The 18,867-nt window shown below is 44.5% G+C and overlaps 1 protein-coding gene across 4 annotated transcripts in view; it reads right to left on the bottom strand.

The window, feature by feature from the left end:
• PRPF6 (pre-mRNA processing factor 6) overlaps positions 1 to 17,971 on the bottom strand; it is a 325,322-nt gene extending 307,351 nt beyond the window's left edge. For 2 of the 4 annotated variants that reach the window (XR_004541083.1, XM_033963163.1), the window contains exon 1: positions 17,695 to 17,971. Coding sequence is in view for 2 of the 4 variants with exons in the window: in XM_033963163.1 (XP_033819054.1) it covers positions 17,695 to 17,870 (176 nt within the window). In the remaining 2 variants the exon portion in view is untranslated. The remainder of the gene's footprint in view (positions 1 to 17,694) is intronic. The other 2 variants (XR_004541082.1, XM_033963162.1) reach the window with 2 other exon arrangements.
• Positions 17,972 to 18,867: the final 896 nt, after the last annotated feature.

Genomic DNA, 18,867 nt, shown 5'->3' with positions numbered 1-18,867 from the left:
GTCTGGCATCTCTGTCCTTCCCTCTCCCCTGTGGTTTTTAGCATCTCTCTCTTCTCATTTCCTCCACTCAGATCTGATATCATTCTCTGCTCTCTCTTCCCTTTTCTTCTCTGGTCTTCCTTCTCTATTTTCTGCTTCCATCTAAATTTAAATTCTTTCTTACTATTTAGTCCCGTTTCCCTCTTTTCACCGAGTCTATCCACAGCTTGTCACCCCTTTCCCTCACCCCTCCATTATCTTACTATTTTCTTCCCCCTTTATTTATCTCCTCCTTCCATCCAGTATGTGTTCTTTCCCCACTTCCATTCAGCATCTGCTCTCCCCTCTCATCTGACATCCATCTGCCTTCTGCTCTCACTCCCTTCTTCTCACTCCCATCATCTGTCCCCTTCTCTCTCTCTCATCTCCTCCATTCCATCATCTGCCCCTTCTCTCTCTCTCCCCCCCAACTTCCATCATCTGCCCCCCTTCCCCTCACCTTTGCGGGTCACTTTCTTTCCCTGAGGGTGGCTCATGTCAGAGGGGAACCGCTTGAAAGGAACAGTGGAACTTACTTGATTGATGTTGATGCTGGGGCCCGTTGCCATTTGAAGGAAAAAAAAAGGGACCTGCAAAGAAGAGGAAGGGAAACCTCCAGGACAACTGCTCTTTGCCCTCCTTCAGCGGCTCAAGAGTCCAGACCAACAGCGGCAGCTCTGTGTACTTTTAACTTCGGCACAGAGCTGCCCCTAAGCAGTAGTTTAGCGCGGTTTCATGAGGCAGCCTCGGGGCCTTGTGAGCCTGCCGGTGCCGGGTTTTGTAAATGGCCTCCGGTCAGGGCTCAGTAAAGACCGACCTTGACGTGCCCTCAAAGGAAGTTGAAGGTCCTGCTGGTTCTTAATAGTATAAAGCAAAAACAAATGTCAGGAACAATAAAGTGTTTCAAAAGAACTTGAGTCCAACTTTATTTCTCCGGTAGCAAATAGCTACAGTTTAGGCTTTGCCCTCAAACATAAACATAAAACTTGGGCTTACAAAAAATACAGCCCACACCTTGCTTGCAGGTAAGTCCAAAATGGTTCTATTGTAGCCTTGCCCTGTCAGTCTCACAGTCACAAAAAAGGGCAAAATAAGGCTACCGGAACACCCAGCCTTCACACTGGTCATTCACTATGGTTTTTAAACACTGTTAGAATGTGCTGCCTAGGCCTGGTCTTTAACAGGCCCTCCCCAGCCAACTTAACAAACAGCTGGTGGGGGAGGGGAGTAGCAGAATCCACTTATTTAAAGCTTGCCAAAAATTGGCCCCACAATCCCGCCCTGAGGATCTTACGTGGATTCTCCCCACTACTACCCCTTTCACCTGGTCAGCCACAAAGAAACATCCAAACAGAGAAAAAGGCAAAAGTCAAAATGTTCAAGAAAACCCTTTCTTCACTGTCTCAGGCAATAAGGCACACCTGCAGCCGTGAACCTAGCACTGCTCACGCTTCCTGCACTCGCCTGGTGCTTCCAGACAGCCCCAAAAGAAAACCAGATTCAAAAGCAAACAAAACAGCAAAGAAATCCACCTTAGCTTTGATCCATGTAGCTTTCCTCTGGTTCCAAGTAAGTATCCATGAGTTCTATAGTGTCCTGGCTGGCTGGCTGGTTGACCTCAGGGACAGTGGTAACATCTGCCATCTCAACGTCCTGACTCTGTGATGACTCAGGAGCCCAGTCCCTCGAGCCTCCTTCCTGGGTTGACCCAGGGCAGACTGAATTGTTTCTCCTCAGTTCAGCTTCTAAAGCCCTGAGCTGGACACGCCCTAACCTGTAAGGGGGAGGGACAACCTGTTGCTTCTGCTGAGCTTTCTGATTAGCCTTAATTGGGCCCAGCAATTGTGCCTTAGCTGAGCTGTGAGCCTGCCTCTTAGGCTGTTCTTTTTTGTAAGGCACCTCCTGCTGCTCCAGGCTGTTCTCACCCTCATCTTCCCCTCCCCAGGATTCTGTAACCTGGTGGGTCAATGGGAACTAAGACCCTATCTGTTTGTCTGAGCTTAGCCTGTCACTCTGATTAGCCCTTTTTAGGTTAAGGCTTGGATTTGGAGGAGATTGACCTGGCACAATCCTAGTCTTAAGGTTGGGGTTGTGACAGCCTTTGCTAGGCCGGCCCGCTTCGATGATGCGATGTGGGCCGGCTTAGCAAAGGCTCCAAGGCTGCCTCATGAAACCGCGCTAAACTACTGCTTAGGGGCAGCTCTGTGCTGAAGTTAAAAGTACACAGAGCTGCCGCTGGTGGTCTGGAGGTGAGGAGACAAGGAAGGAGTCCCGGCGAAGGCAGGAGTCCCGGCACAGCGACTGCAACAGGAAGTTGCAAGTCAGCTGACGCCGGCCTTTCGTTGCGGCGGGGACCGAATCCTCCGCGGACCGGCGGTTGAAGAACTGTGCTATAGAGGACAAAAACAAAAGACACTCCCCGACAAAGTTCAGTTGTGGATTAGGAATTGGTTATCAGATAGAAAACAGAGGGTAGGGTTAAATGGTCATTTTTCTCAATGGAGGACAGTAAACAGTGGAGTGCCGCAGGAATCTGTACTGGGACTGGTGCTATTTAAGTGCCTGCTTGGCAGCTCTGTACACTGAAGCTGAATGGAGGAAAATGATATTCTGCCTAAGAACTGCTCTAAAATGACAAGACTTGAAGATCTTCGGACTGCCAGTTGGTCGGACTCCAACTGTAACCTTCGCCCCCACAGAACACGATTAGTATGCTAATGTTGTAATTTGTTATTTGTATCTTTTACTTTGTTGATGTTTTATTGTACTCCACATAGAATTGCAGGATATGCAGAATATAAATGTTTAAATAAATAAATAAGAGTGTGAGCCCGCAGGGACAGATAGGGAAAAATACTTGAGTACCTGAATAATTTGTAATCCGCATAGAATTGCAGGATATGCAGAATATAAATGTTTAAATAAATAAATAAAGAGTGAGCCCGCCAAAACAGATAGGGAAAAATACTTGAGTACCTGAATAATTTGTAATCTGCATAGAATTGCAGGATATGCAGAATATAAATGTTTAAATAAATACATAAAGAGTGAGCCCGCCGAAACAGATAGGGAAAAATACTTGAGTACCTGAATAATTTGTAATCTGCATAGAATTGCAGGATATGCAGAATATAAATGTTTAAATAAATAAATAAGAGTGTGAGCCCACCGGGACAGATAGGGAAAAATGCTTGAGTACCTGAATAATTTGTAATCCGCATAGAATTGTAGCCTTTTCTGCTGCCCCAATCATCTCCTGGTCGCGGGCCCAAGCTGAGAAGAGGAGAAGAGCGTGGGAGCACTGCTCCGCCCCTCCCCTACACCGGCGAGAGGCCTAGGGAGCCTTGGAAAAGAACTCCCCAACAGCGTGCAGCCTTTCTGCTGCACCACCACTTCGGCAGCCTTTTCTGCTGCCCCAATCATCTCCTGGCCGCGGGCCCTAGCTTTGTCTCTCCCCCCGACGCCCGACGCCGCTGGAGCAGGAGTGATCGGCCCTGCTTCTGCTCTCCTCTGAGCTCTGCCTCCCGCAGCCCATCCGAGGGCAGCCAAAGACCGCTCCCACCAGTCGGGCTTACCTCTGCCCACCCAACGACCAGTCTCCCTTCAGCCCACTCTGGGCCGCCGAAAGTTTTGGGTCCTTAACAGTTCTTCAAGACAAAGGAAGGAGGAAGCTTCCGCCATCTTTGTCCCTCCTTCCTCCGCCCGACGCCATTGGAGCAGGAGTGATCGGCCCTGCCTCTGCCTACCCCACCCCAGTGTTCTATCCTACCCCATCCAGTTTTCTTCTCTTCCCTGCGGGGAAACAACAATTTTGTAACTTTTATCCCCTTATGTTTTTTCCAACCATTCCAGTATTGTCTATATTGTTAGTTTGTCATGACCTTGTTTTGTTATTTTTAAGTTAATAATGTTTTTAAGTTACAAAAATATTTTTAACTGTTTTTATCCCAATATTTACTGTTATGTTATTCGCTTAGAATTATTAAGCGAACCATTAAATATAAATAAACTTGAAACTTGAAATAAACTTCTCTGAACTCTGCCTTCCTGCAGCCCACCCGAGAGCTGCCGAAGTCCGTGCAAGACCGTGCAAACACGTTCGGGCTCCTTTCTGCCTAACTCATCGCCCTCCCACTCCTTGGCTTATCAAGGTCCACTGGGGGCCTCCAGACTCACAGCTCTCCCTTGTCTAACCCTCCCAACCCGGATACTGCCCGATGCCAAATTTTATTACTGTCTATACACTAGTTTAGTGCCAAATTTATTACTGTCTATGCCAGCGATGGCGAACCTATGGCACGCGTGCCAGCTGTGGCACGCGAAGGCCTTGCAGCTGGCACGCGGGAAGGTCCGCAACAGAGAGCTGCACGGGTCGCGGGGATCCCGTGGGGACCCCTCCGAGGGTCGCGGGTTCCTGCGGGGCTGGATGTACTAAGTCGCACGGCTTTTCTCCCTACTTGCTCTGCTTGCAGCACAGAGCCGAACGGAAGTCTTCCCGATGTCAGCGCTGACGTCGGTAAACAAAACCCTTCCTCCCTCCGACGTCTGCGCTGACGTTGGGAAGACTTCCGTTCGGCTCTGTACTGCAGGCAGGGTAGGTAAGGAGGAGTAGCCTCGCGGCTCGAGTGGCTTCCAAGGGAGGGGGGCGGTCCGCCCCACCCCGCCCCGTGTGCAGCACAGCCGGCCAGGTCCCCCTACGTTTGTGGCGCTAACCCGACCGACCGACAACAGCCCTAGTCCGACAAACCTCCCTGCCCTTAACCGCGAATCTAAATTACCTTCTTACAGCAGCTGTAAGAAGGAAATTTAGATTCGCAGTTAAGGGCAGGGAGGTTTGTCAGACCGGGACTGTTGTCGGTCTGTCGGTCGCGGAAGCGCCACAAAAGTAAGGGGACCTGGACGGCTGTGCTGCACCCGGGGCGGGAAAGAAGGAGGGGGAGAAGGACGCTGAAAGCACTGGGGAAGACAAAGGGGTGAAGAAGGACGCTGAAAGGCCATGGGGAAGACGGGGGGGGGGGAAGGACCCTGAAAGCATTTGTGGAAGACAGAAGGGGGAGAAGGACGCTGACAGGACATGGGGAAGACGGGGGGGGGAGGACGCTGAAAGCACATGGGGAAGACAAAGGGGTGGAGAAGGACGCTGAAAGGCCATGGGGAAGACGGGGGGGTGGAGAAGGATGCTGAAAGGCCATGGGGGAAGACAGAGGGGGGAGAAGGTCGCTGAGAGGACATGGGGAAGATGGGGGGGGGAGAAGGACGCTGAAAGGAAATGGGGAAGAGAGAGTGGGGAGAAGACACTGGCAGGGAAGAAGACAGAGATGCCAGACTATGGGGGGAGCGGAGGGAAGAAGATGGGTGCCAGACCAATTTGGAAGGGGGGAGAAATGGAGAGGCACAGTAACAGAGCAAATGGAAGACGCAGAAGGAAGAGAGACAGTGGATGGAAGGAACTGAATGAGAACATGAGGAAAGCAGAAACCAGGCAACAAAGGTAGGAAAAGAATTCTATTTCTTTTTTTCTTGCTTCAGGATAAAGTAGTATATTAGTTGTGTTGATAAAAATTTATAAACAAAAGAGGCTCTGGTAGAAACCCGTTTACAAAGTGTGTATTCTTCCCAATTAATATTTCCAAATTAATAGTCTTTTTGCTTATTTGTAAATGGGTTTCTACCAGAGCCTTTAATTCAGTAGCATAATTAAATGAAATAACTATTTCTGAAGTTTATAGGGACGGGTGGGGACGGAGGGGATTCCTCACGGGGACGGGCGGGGACGGAGGACATTCCTCGCGGGGACGGGTGGGGACAGAGGGATTCCTCACGGGGATGGGTGGGATTCCTCACGGGGACGGGTGAGACTTTGGCGGGGACGGGTGGGATTTCTGTCCCCGCGCAACTCTCTAGTCCGCAATTAAGATATGCGGCACGGCGGGAGGCGAGTGTGCCGGTGTCTGCTTTGCAGCTCACCTGGCAACAGGGCTGGACTGGCCATTGGGAGGACCGGGCATTGTCCCGGTGGGCCGCGGCCCATCCTCCTGTGCTGGCTGCAGTCCTGTGAGTGGATGTTTAGCCTGCCTGTCTTCCCCTTAGTATCCTATGAGCCAGGCAGTGTGTGAGGGGGAAGTGGGGGGAGGAAGAGAAGCTTCACACTGAGTCTGTCACAGGAACTCAGTGAGGCTGTAGTGTGACTCCACATATGACATCTGTAATCAGGAACAGTTCCTAGTGCTCCCATGCTAGAGAGGTGAGAATATGGGGGGAAGTTAATGTGTCTAATAATGTGCTCCTCTGTAAAAACCTCTGTATCTTCCATGGGGGACATGCTAAATTTGAGGAAATAAAAAAGCTGCTTATGATGATTGCATAGAGAAGTTCAGTAAGCTGAGAGGAGGGCTGGGCTCTCTGTGAACAACCAACACACTAATCCTCTGCGCTGTACCTTATGGAAAACTCAATATAGCAAAAAACAGTAAAGTGTATATGTGGCCCTTCACAGTGCTTTTGTAAACATCATAATAAAATAACAAAGGCTCCAATAATGAAAAATAGAAGTCCTTTTCCCATACACTCAGGTTGCACAAGTCCGGTTTTCACCCGGACAGTATATTTTTTGACCAAAACGGATGTCTACAATTAGTAAAATTCCCCAATCACATATTTTTTTATGGGGACGGATTTGTATACAGCACTTCATTAGATTTTTTTTATTATACAAATTTTATCTTTTTGTAGACTTGAAGTCTTGAACAAAGAAAATGAGTACATCAAAAACAGATAGTGGAAGACCATTCCAAGAGGCCTGGACAGAGTACATATGGAGTGATTGAACGCAGTGGGAAAGCATTGTGTATTATGTGTAATGAAAGTGTTGTGTCTCGCACATCAAGTGTCAAACGTCACTTTGAGACCAACCATAACAGTGTTGCTGAACTTGGTTTAGCTCAAAGAAAAGAGTTCCTTGTAGGAAAATTAAAGAAATATCACTCCCAGTCTCTTAGTTTTAGCAACTATCTTTCAAAAACTAATCATCTTACAGTTGCCAGCTTTCAAATTTCACTGTGCATGGCAAAACATGGTAAGCCCCTCTCTGATGGAGATTTTATCAAAAAGGCAATTTTGGCTGGGAGTAATTCACTCTTCCATGATTTTCAAAACAAGGATAAAATCGTGCAGCGCATCTCTGAGATGCCGCTAAGCAGAAATATTGCAAAAGATAGGGTTCTGCGAATGGCTGCTGATGTTAGTCAACAGCTTACTTGCGACTTACAAAAAGCACCCTTCTACTCCATGTGCTTGGATGAAAGTACAGATATTACTAACCATGCAAGACTAGCGCTCATTTTGCGTTATGCTACTGGTGACATCATGAGAGAAGAGCTGGTAAAATTGCTGTCTTTGCCTGGAAGAACACAAGGGATAGATATCCACAATGTTGTGATGGAGGCTTTTTCATCACTAGACATTAGTCCAGAAAAAGTAGTTTCAGTTACTAGCGATGGAGCACCTAGCATGGTGGGGACAACATCAGGATTCATTCATTTCTTTGCTAAGGAAGCAAAACATCCACTGATTCAATTTCACTGCATAATACATCAAGAGGCTCTCTGCGCCAAAGAAAGCAGCAAAAAACTTGACGATGTCCTCAAAGATGTAACAAAAATGGTGAACTTCATCATGGCGCGTGCTCTTAATTTTCGACAATTTCAAGCCCTTCTTGATGAGGTTCAGGCACAATATAACACTTTACTGATGTACAATAATGTCCGGTGGCTGAGCAGAGGACGAGTGTTAGAGAGATTTGTGGCCTGCTTGGAAGAAGTTAGGCTATTTATGAACGAAAAGGGGGAAGACTATCCTCAACTCACCAACATGGCCTGGCTTACCAACCTCATGTTCTTTACAGATTTTACTAACCACTTTAATGTACTAAACAAAAAATTACAAGGCATGGGAAAAACAGCAGAAAGCATGTTTAGTGACATCAAAGCTTTTGAGAGATAATTGCATGTTTTTGAAAAAGACCTTGAGAGTGGACAGCTAAAATATTTTCCCAACCTAAAAATACATTTGGATAATTCTACAACATTTGTGGACAGTCATAAAAAACACCAGGAAATCCACAAAGCATATTCCACCATTGTAGCCGAAGCAAAGGAGAATTTCAGTAAAAGATTTTCTCAGTTCCGTAAGATGGAGACAACCCTTTCATTTATAACTTTCCCAGAAAAGTCCACATTTGAAGATCTTGATCTTTCCTGCTTACAGTGGTTGGATATTCAAAATTTGGAAATGGAGCTACTGGAATTTCAAGAAAGCTCTATCTGGAAAAGTAGATTCAATGACCTGCGTGCGGCTTTTTAACGTATTGAGTGTGAAAGGGTGACAAATGAAATCACTGCTAGCAGTTCTGAAAATGAAACCCTAAAAGCGTGACAATTTTAAGTCCATGAAAGCACTTGGGATTGCTCTTCTTACTTTGTTTGGGTCATCCTATGCTTGTGAGCAGCTGTTTTCGGCTTTGAATCATATAAAATCTGATGCTAGAAACAGATTAACGGATGACATGAGTGCTGCATGTGTTGCTCTGAAATTAACGCACTATGAGCCAAGGATTGACAAGTTATCAGCATGCATGCAACAACAAAAATCACATTAATTTTTTTCAGAGCATGCCCAATGCATATGTTTACATGAAACAGTGTTTTCAGTTTGCAGTTAAGACACTTTCTAAGTTATTTAAATATTATTTAAAGATGTTATTTAAAAAAGGGACTTTACATGGCCCTGTTGTATTCCAATCTGGAATTTCCAATAAAAACGGTTGGTTTAATTGAAAGCTCTTTTGTTTTCTTTACATCATATTATTAGAAATGTAATTATTTAACTATTTTCTAATTTGATTGTAAATTTTACAAAAAAACATGTATAGACTCTTTGGGAATGCACACCGAGTCTTGACACAGTTAACAGTTTTAAGAAGTTTATCTTTTTTTTTACTCAGGATACATTTGACATGTTATGTGAATAATACATTTAAAATATATTGTGTAACTGAATCAAATTCTTCCTAAATTCATTAAATTGAATGAAATCATTAAAACATTATAAATTGCCAATAAATTGAAATGAAAACCAAAGGATTGTGAATCAAATTGATTCTCTGACAATACAAAGATTCCAACCTTTAAAAATGATGTTACATAGTTCAGGCAACTTTATAAAGAGTTTTTAGATACTAAAATCTTGTTATTAAGGTTTAATTGACGTGCTGGCACTTTGAGGAAATTCTTTGGTTTTGTGCGGCAGTTTGGGCACTCGGGCTCAAAAAGGTTAGCCATCACTGGTCTATGCTTTTGTTTAGTGCCAAATTGTATTATTGCCAAAGGTTTCGCCAGTATTCACTTTTCTGTTGCCCCTGTTCCCCCCCAGCACATCCTTGGGCTACACACAAACCTTGGCTGTGCAATCTTTCCTGTTAATCACCTACTGCCCCAAGTCTCTCCGTTTTAGGCTCCATATGAAAAGTGTCCAGCTGCTAATTGCTTTCACCGCTAAGGCCCCCCCTCCTCTGATCTACCCCTAAAAAAAAAAAAAACACAACTCTCTTCCCTACTCTTGGCTCTTCACTCAGCCAGCCTAATTAAGTCCCCTGCTCCTTCCTTAGCTAACACTAACCCCTCCTGCTGCAGACTCTCATGCACCAACCATCTAGTCCTAACCCTGCCATAAATCCATCCTTCTGGCTCCTTATCCTCCTACTCTGCTCACCTCTCTATACTTCCCTCTGTCTGAAACCTCCCTCTCCCAACCTACTTCACCCCGCAAACACCAATAATATCTGCCCTGGTGTCAGAATCCCCACACTGATACGCACCAGAAATCCCCTTTTCAAGAAAACCCCCCGAAAAGTCAACCTAGATTCACTAAAGCCCTTGCCCCCTGCCAATCTTCCCAATGCTGCCTCCGACTCTCTCACCCAGTCCCAACACTTTATTGCAATGCCAGATCCGCATGCAACAAGACCCAAATCTTGAAGGACCTTCTAGACGAGCTCATCCCTGGATTCATGTGCATCACGGAATCATGGATCGCCAAAGACGATCTATTTACACAAAATGAACTCCTCCCCCACGGTTATCAAGGTCTCTTCTCTCCCAGATCCAATCGAAAAGGAGGCGGACTGGCACTCCTCTTTAAATCTTTCTTTGATGTCCAGCTCTTCGAGAAGGGCACTCACGCCTCTCTAGAATATATGCTTGCCTCAGTCAATGATGAACTCCACACTCACCCATTGGGCATCCTGTTACTATACCGCCCACCTACCCCTTGAATCAACTCCTCCAATCTCGTCTTTGAGGCCATAACAAACGCCTTCCTTAAATTTCAAAGACTACTGATCGTTGTTGATATCAATCTCCACCTTGACGATACCAACAGCAAGGACACGATTGAATTTAACAACTTCCTTACCTCTCTAGGTTTCCCCTCACCTACCTCTTCTCCAACCCACGAAAAGGGGCACACACTAGACTTCACCACTTTCCTCGATCTTACCGCCTTCAAAACTTCAACCGACGACACTCGTTGGGAACAAGTCCCTTGGTCTGAACACTTCTTAGGGGCTACCTGTCTCCCATTTTCATGTCACACCTTGAATCCCAATTCCGCACCTCCCATTCCATAACCTTCCACAAAAAAACTTTGAGCAATCTATTCTGGTCCAAATTCCTCAACCAACTCTCCTCCAATCCTAAGCTTACAGACTCCGAATCCTATTGGCACAACTGGAGCTCTCTCTCCGAATCCATCTACCACTCCCTTGCTCCAATATCCACTAAAACCATCTCCTACCCCCGAAAGGCCCCCTGGTACCTACCGCTTCACAGAGAACTGAAACAGAAATGTCGCGCTTTGGAGCGCAAATGGAAAAAATCTAAATCCCCCTCAGATAGACAGACCTGGAGGGTCAATATTAAACTTTACAATTCAACACTAAAAAAAGCCAGGAAGAACTTCTTCGGAGATAAGATCTCCAGATCCAACAATCAGATCAGTGCATTGTTTAACATTTGGCGCTCCTTAACTACAAAAAAGGACCCATCCTTGCTCCCCTCGTCTCTATCAGCCGATGCCCTAGCAAAATTCTTCAATGAAAAGGTTACCACCCTAAGATGCTCCTTCCCGCCTTCAGTCTCCTACAACTCCCTGGCCTCTACTGACCTCAACCCTACCCTACCTGTCTCCAATCCCATTCCAGCTGACAGATCCTGGACCGTCTTTGAGCATGTTTCCGAATCGCAAGTCTCTAAACTCTGCCTCAAACTAAAAACTTGCAAGTGTACCTTGGACCCTTTCCCCTCCTACCTATTTGAGAATATCTCTACACAGGACATCGCTTCCCTCACCAAACTTATAAACTCTGCCCTAACATCGGGCCTTTTCTCCTCCGAAATGGGACATATTGCACTGACCCTTCTACTGAAAAAGACTTACCTTGACCCCTCCATACCATCCAATTACCGTCCAATAGCAAATATCCCTCTCCTAACCAAGATGTTAGAATCCATCATATCCACTCAACTCTCATCCTACCTAGAAAGATTCTCTATTCTCCTGCCCCACCAATTCGGCTTCAGACCCAACTTCAGCACCGAATCCCTATTGGCCTCACTAATCTCTAAGGTGCAACAACTCCATTCTCGCAACAAATTCACTGTTCTTCTACAATTCGACCTCTCCGCAGCTTTTGACGTCGTCCATCATGATATCCTAATCTTTCAACTCTCCGAAATAGGCATAAGCTCCACAGACCTAGATTGGTTCTCGAAATTTCTACGCTTCCGCTCTTACACCGTTAACAAACGGTACCTCATCCTCCTCCTGGAGGCTGATATGTGGAGTCCCACAAGGCTCACCCCTCTCTCCTATCCTTTTCAACATCTACATGTCCTCTCTGAAACTCCTCCATCTATCCCCCCTAGAAACTCTTTACACCTATGCTGACGACATCCTCATCCTCCTCGAGACCGACTCGAACCTCACTAACCTCGCTGACAACATTTCCGCATGTATAATGAACCCCCAATCCTGGGCCCAATCTGTACAAATGAAACTGAACGAGTCCAAAACAAAATTACTTTGGCTCGGCCCAATATTAGATACCACCTCCATCCCATTATCCTCCGGCCCCACTTTTCAGCTTGAGTTTTCAAGCAAAGTCCTGGGCATCATCATAGACTCCTCTCTCTCCTTCAATGGACACCTCAATTCCTTGGTTAAAAAATGCTTCTTTAGTCTTCATATGCTGAGGAAAGTGAGATCCTGCTTTCATCATTCTCACTTCGCCGTCCTTGTTCAATCCACCATCCTCTCTAGACTGGATTATTGCAACTCCATCTATATAAGCCTAACTAAGAAAAACCTCCTTAGACTTCAGCTAATTCAGAATGCCGCGGCTAAGCTTAATTTTCGCAAAAGGAAAGTTCGACCACGTCTCTCCACTCCTTTCCAAGCTTCACTGGCTTCCAGTACACTCCAGAGTCCTCTTTAAATGTGCCTGCTTAGCTTTCAAGATCCTACATGGCATCCTTCCTCCTGTTATTCCACTCTCTTGGAACTCCTCAAACCCCAACTCCACCAAATCCTCCCAAAAACTGAAACTATCATTCCCCTCTACAAAAGGTATATCCTGCGCAGGAAAACTAGGAACATCCCTACCCTTTAGAATCACAGAACTCTGGAACAACCTCACATCCCCGCTCAGAAATTCAAGCTCCCTCCAATTCTTCCAAGTTTTCACTGAAAACTTGGTTCTTTTCAAAAATCTAACACCTCCCGCTCTCTGGTACCCTTGTCCCTCTCTATTTTCTTAGCTCCTTTCCTTTTAACCCTTCATTGGAGTTCCTTTCTATCCTAACTCTGTAAACCGTGCCGAGCTCTACGCTTGCGGAGATGGCGCGGTATACAAACCTAAGGTTTAGTTTAGTTTAGTTTAGGATATGTAAAATATAAATGTTTAAATAAATAAATAAGAGTGTGAGCCCGCCGGGACAGATAGGGAAAAATGCTTGAGTACCTGAATAATTTGTAATCCACATAGTGCAGAATATATATACAGTATGTATATATATATATGTATTGAATAGGGAACTTACCAAACCCTGCCCTTAGTTGCCCGGGAATAATGACAATTGCACACATCTTTTCCAATCGGTTATTTTTTTATTAGCTTTGACATAAGCATCTTTCATTAGGTAATGTGTGCAGGAGACCCATCAGTCGTGAAAATTACACCTCTCCTACATGGTCTCAAAGAACCCCTGCCACCAGGTTCACTTATATACTTTTACAGTGCCTAGGATGACATCACACTTGTCAACCAACAGAGAGGCCGTCCTTAGGTATGAACAAAGAAAATTCCTTTTAACATAGTTATCAGGCTTAAGAAAAGTTTTACAAATCATATTTTTGTGAACGCTTTTTCTCTCAGTTATTCTTTAACAGTTTAGCTCAAAACCAGCTTTTTGACCAAAACTCAGTAATGTTGACAGCTTCAAATTTCACTGAAACACACAAGAAAAGTATGACCCAGACCCCCCTTACTTAGAATTCCTTTGTGGGCTACAGGAGCTCCCCTTCACAAGTTTCTATGGTAGGCTAGCTTAAAGGTCAGATAGGTCAAACTGCAGATGTGTTACTTCTCAGGATTTCTTCAGGTTTAAAATATATAAAATACTGTTTTCAAAAACAATTCTCATGTTTAATATACATTCACATTCATGATCACTCATGGGATCACATCATTCATACACAAGCAACATCCATCTTTCATTCATATCTCAGTCATATATTCCACAATTCTTTAAAAACATATACAGTTTCTTCTATACCCAGCATTGGAATGTCAGAACCATCTGTTAATACTTAAGCCATGAGGTTTCATGACAATCCAGACAAAGAACACTAGCAACCCAAGCCTTTTCTAAGCGGGAAAACTTCAGTATGTTTTATATCAAGAAGAGACACAAAGAACAACAGAAAACAAAATGGAGTCAGCTTAATACAAAATGAAGTCATTAATACCTCTATACCTCTACCTGGTTTCCTCTATGATCTGACTTAATCCAGCCAAATACATAAAGAGAATATTATTATGCTTTTCCTTAATATTAATTTGTAGTGTTTTTCTGGCATTGGCTGCAATCCATATTCAGATTTTTATTTTTGTATTTATGCACCAACTTTACGTAAGTTTCTATTGGGCATTGCCTTACCGTTTACATGTTCTTCTAACTAGATTTACCCAGAACCATCTGAAAAGCATTATAGCACCCCCCCTACCAACCAGTCAGTCAGCGCCACTACTCAGTATATAAGCAAATAAACAAACAAATAAATAAACAAATAAAATTAACAAACCTATCCACATGACCAGGGGTGAGAAGCGCAGACTGCAGCCTGAAACCAAGAGAGACTTTTACACAGGATGCATACAGCCTGTGCTTAAACTCCTGAACAGGTCAGCGGGCAAGAAAGCACCCAGGGGAATGGACCCCAAGTCTGAGAAGGGTGGCACACAGCAGGCTGACTCCATAGGTCCACTGAAGTTTCTCTGTGAAGCAGCAGTCCAGCTTCACAGGACTGCGTCTTTCCTCCATCAGAAGACACCGCAAGGGGTCTCACGGCACTGAAGCCACTGAAAAAAACCAAACTTTAAGCAACCAAAATATGAAAAAGCAGAGAAGATCAGAAGACTTCTGCAAGGATTGCTTTCAGAAACTGAAACTGCAGGGGGACTCTAACTCTCTCTCTCTAAGGTAGGAGGAGCACATGCTCAGAAAAGTGTTTGGATTTCTACAACTTCCGGATTGCGGGAAGGGATTGAACAACTAAAGTATGGAATCCAGAAGGGACGCAACAGAATACCTCTTTATTTTGCTAAATTCTATACCCTGATTTGTATACACTTCGTCTAAACCTGTGCTTTACTGCTACCACAGACAAGATAATGGGTGAAAGAGATCCTTAATTCAACCCCAGGGCTGATGCAAAAAGTTACTATGAGGTATAACATTAATGAATACAGAATGCAGAATGCAAAAAGGGGTTCAGCACAAAAGTATGGTAAGAGGCCATTAGGTATTCCACTGCAAACATACAGAAGTATGTAAACAGGGGATTTTAACACACAAACAACATGAAAAATTCTCTGGTTTTGACATTACTCCTACTGCCATTTTTTTCTGTGATCATAGCAAGTGTTTCCATGTTCTGTTTATGCTGGTAACATTTGATTTTGCTTTGAGAGTGTTTGAAGAAAACAAAAATACCAGTACTTAAGGAAGTTCTGGTAGCTCCACAGACTGATCTTTTCAACGAGTCTCTAGAGTCGTGAGTGGTACTGGAGGACCGGAGAAGGGCGGATGTGGCCCCTCTCCACAAAAGTGGAAGGAAGAAGTAAGAAATTAAAGGTCGGTAAGTCTGACTTCTGTGGTAAGCAAATTAATGGAAACATTTTTAGAACAGAGAATGGTCAAGTTTCTGGAATCTTGTGGATTACAGGACCAGAGGCAACATGGATTCACTAGACTCGAGGTAGGTCTTGTCAGACAAATCTGATCAATTTCTTTGACTGGGTGACCTGGGTAAAGAACCGGTTGAGTAGAAAGCAACAGAGGGTAGTGATCAATGGAGATCGCTCTGAGGAAAGAGATGTTACCAGTGGTGTGCCTCGAGGTTCTGTTCTTGGGCCTGTTCTTTTTAACATTTTTATTAAAAATATTGCTGAAGGGTTGTCGGATAAGATTTGCCTCTTTGCGGATGATACCAAAATCTACACTAGAGTAGACATGCCAGATAGTGTGATTAACATGAAGACAGACCTAGCAAAGCTTGAAGAATGGTCTGAAATTTGGCAGCTAGAATTTAATTCTAAGAAATGCAAGATCATGCATTTGGGCTGAAAAACCCGAGGGAACGGTACAGATTAGGGAGTGAAGAGCTTATGTGCATGACAGAAGAACGGAACTTGAGTGTGATTGTATGTGATGATCTTAAAGGTGGCCAAACAGGTTGAAAAGGTGATGGCGAAAGCTAGAAGGATGCTAGGTTGCATAGGGAGAGATATGGCCAGTAGGAAAAAGGAGGAATTGATGCCCCTGTATAAAACTTTGGTGAGACCTCATTTAAAATATTGTGTACAATTCTGGAGGCCGCACCTTCAAAAAGATTTAAAAAGGATGGAGTCGGTCCAGAGGAAGGCTACTAAAATGGTGTGTGGTCTTTGTGATAAGGTGTACGGGGACAGACTTAAAGATCTCAATTTGTATACTTTGGAGGAAAGGCGGGAGAAGGGAGATATGATATGAGACGTTTAATGCGTATGAGTCGAGTCTCTTTCATTTGAAAGGAAACTCTGCAATGAGAGGGCATAGGATGAAGTTAAAAGGTGATAGGCTCCGGAGTAATCTAAGGAAATATTTTTTACAGAAAGGGTCTTAGATGCATGGAACTGTCTCCCAGAAGAGGTGGTGGAGGAAGAGACTGTGTCTGAATTCAAAAGGGCCTGGGATAGGCACGTGGGATTTCTCAGAGAGAGAAAGTGATAATGATTAAATGGGGAGACTAGATGGGCCATTTGGCCTTTATCTGCCATCATGTTTCTATGTTAAGTACATATTTGCATATGTTAATCTGTGTGTAAATATTAAGCTTGCAAAAATGTGCAAGAAATTTCTAATATTTATGAAAAGATCATGCACAAATGTGTTAGCACTTTTCTTGTCTTCGGACATGAGTACAATGAAACCACTCTTACCGTACAGAAGGCTTTTCCTAATAATGTAAAATTTGATTTTACATCTCATTTGCTGGCTGAATCACCACATTATATTTTCTCACTAATCTCTTGGTTAAAATCAGATGTTCAGCTTTCTGAATTCACCTTTCAGTTAGGCAATGTTTTTCTAGATCTGTTTCCCTACAGAGTCCCCTCCCCTCTTCCTGCCTTTATGGGGTCCACTCCCTCTTATGAGAAGCTAGACAAGGACACCGGAAAATTCAAGAAAGGGATAAAGATTGTCCCTCAGAGTACTTCAGACAGAGAGGGCTGCATGTAAATAGATTATAGTTACTTGAAATGGCCAATTTCCTTAGGAGGTGTATAACTATAGTGTATTTAGCTGCAATAGCAAACCTAGTTTATATGTATGTATACATAGGATGATTGATTTGGTAAACGTAAGTAGAATGATCAACGTGCCAGTAACATAAATAGAATGATTATATGACATAACTATGCCAGTACTAATAACTCTGTATTGTAACACCACCACCACGGAGTTCCATGTATTTCAGTATAGAGTCCTTGCATTGTAACACCTTGCAGAAGCTCTTTATAACTCTGTATGGTAACATCTCTATAGAAGCTCTTGCAAATCACTCTGAATTAACTCCCCTGTCATTAGTAGTGGTATAGAAGCTCTCAATAAATAAAAATTATGTCCCATCACCTTCTCTTCTTCTCATCTCACTCCCTCACCTATTCTCTTCTCCCTTTTGTTCTATATCCAACTATACCTCAATAGTGAGGGGATTCGGGGCCCCCGCCATTCTGCAGTAAACATGTCTATTTCGCTCGCCCGCCCCCCCCCCCCCCCCCCTCTTCCCGGTTCTCACCCTCTGCCTAGGCCCGGCACATATCCAAGCGGAGCAGGCATGCCGAGGAAAGGCTTCTTCTTTTTGTTCATGGTACCAGTGATGGAGGCGGTAAGGCCTGAAGCTCCGCCGGTTACAGGCGGGATGGCCGGTACCGCCGTCCCGGAGCCACTCGGCGCTGCGACGTTAGACGCCATTTTCCTTCACCCGGAAACTAAGCCACTGTCCCAGATGTGCCTCACGGCCAGCAACTTTTCCCGAACACTTCCTGTGAGTGGGTTGCCATGGTTATGGGTTGGCGCAGAGCTGTGCATTCTGGAGCTGCAGCTTGGTGTGTTGTATAGGTACTCTGAATGCAAAGTATTCATCCTCGAGGAGAGGAATGGGGTGGGCGGGCTCTCTCCCCCCCCCCCAAGTAAGAAATTAACTGCTCCAAATATCTCTGAAGCGCTGAAAACTTGCAGCTCTAGGAGAGGAGTGAATCTTTGCTCCGCTGCCAGCTACAGGAAGCATGTCTCCACAATCATAGGTACATAAATAACTGTTTCAAATATTTATCTCAGGTACTAGAAACTGATGTAGTTACAGGAGGGCCTGTCTCGGCACATCAATATGTTACTGCTGCATCCACAGGAGGCATGTCTCTTCACAGTACAGGAGCCAGCTTTTCTGCTGAACGTCTCTGGCTTTAAATCCTGCACAGCACACTGACTTCATACACTTTAAATTCATACTGGTATTCCAATCTGTCCTCTGGCTTGCCAAACAAGAATACTATACCCATTTAACCACCCATCCTTAGCTCCAACCCTCACTGTCTATACCAGTGTTTCTCAATTTCTTCAAGCTAAGTACCCCCTAAGTAAATATCAACCGAGTACCCCCCATACCAAGCTCTTTCCCAGACCCGACCAGGCTCTGCACCCTACCCCACCTCCATAATAATAGTATTAATTGTAATGCAATTTCTTCCATCCATTTTTCATATACACACAATATAATCTTATTTAATACATAATGGCAAACCACAAAATTAAAACAAACCATAGAAACATGACAGCAGATAAAGACCAAATGACCCATCTAGTCTGCCCATCCACAGTAACCATTATCTCTTTCTCTCTTTGAGAGATCCTATGTGCCTATCCTAGGCCCTCTTGAATTCAGACACACTCTCTGTCTCCAACCCCTCTA

The sequence above is a fragment of the Geotrypetes seraphini genome, chromosome 11, assembly GCF_902459505.1.
Source record: "Geotrypetes seraphini chromosome 11, aGeoSer1.1, whole genome shotgun sequence".
NCBI classification, from domain to species: domain Eukaryota; kingdom Metazoa; phylum Chordata; class Amphibia; order Gymnophiona; family Dermophiidae; genus Geotrypetes; species Geotrypetes seraphini.
Note: the sequence above shows the minus strand (reverse complement) of the source record. Positions and strands in the feature narration are given on the sequence as shown.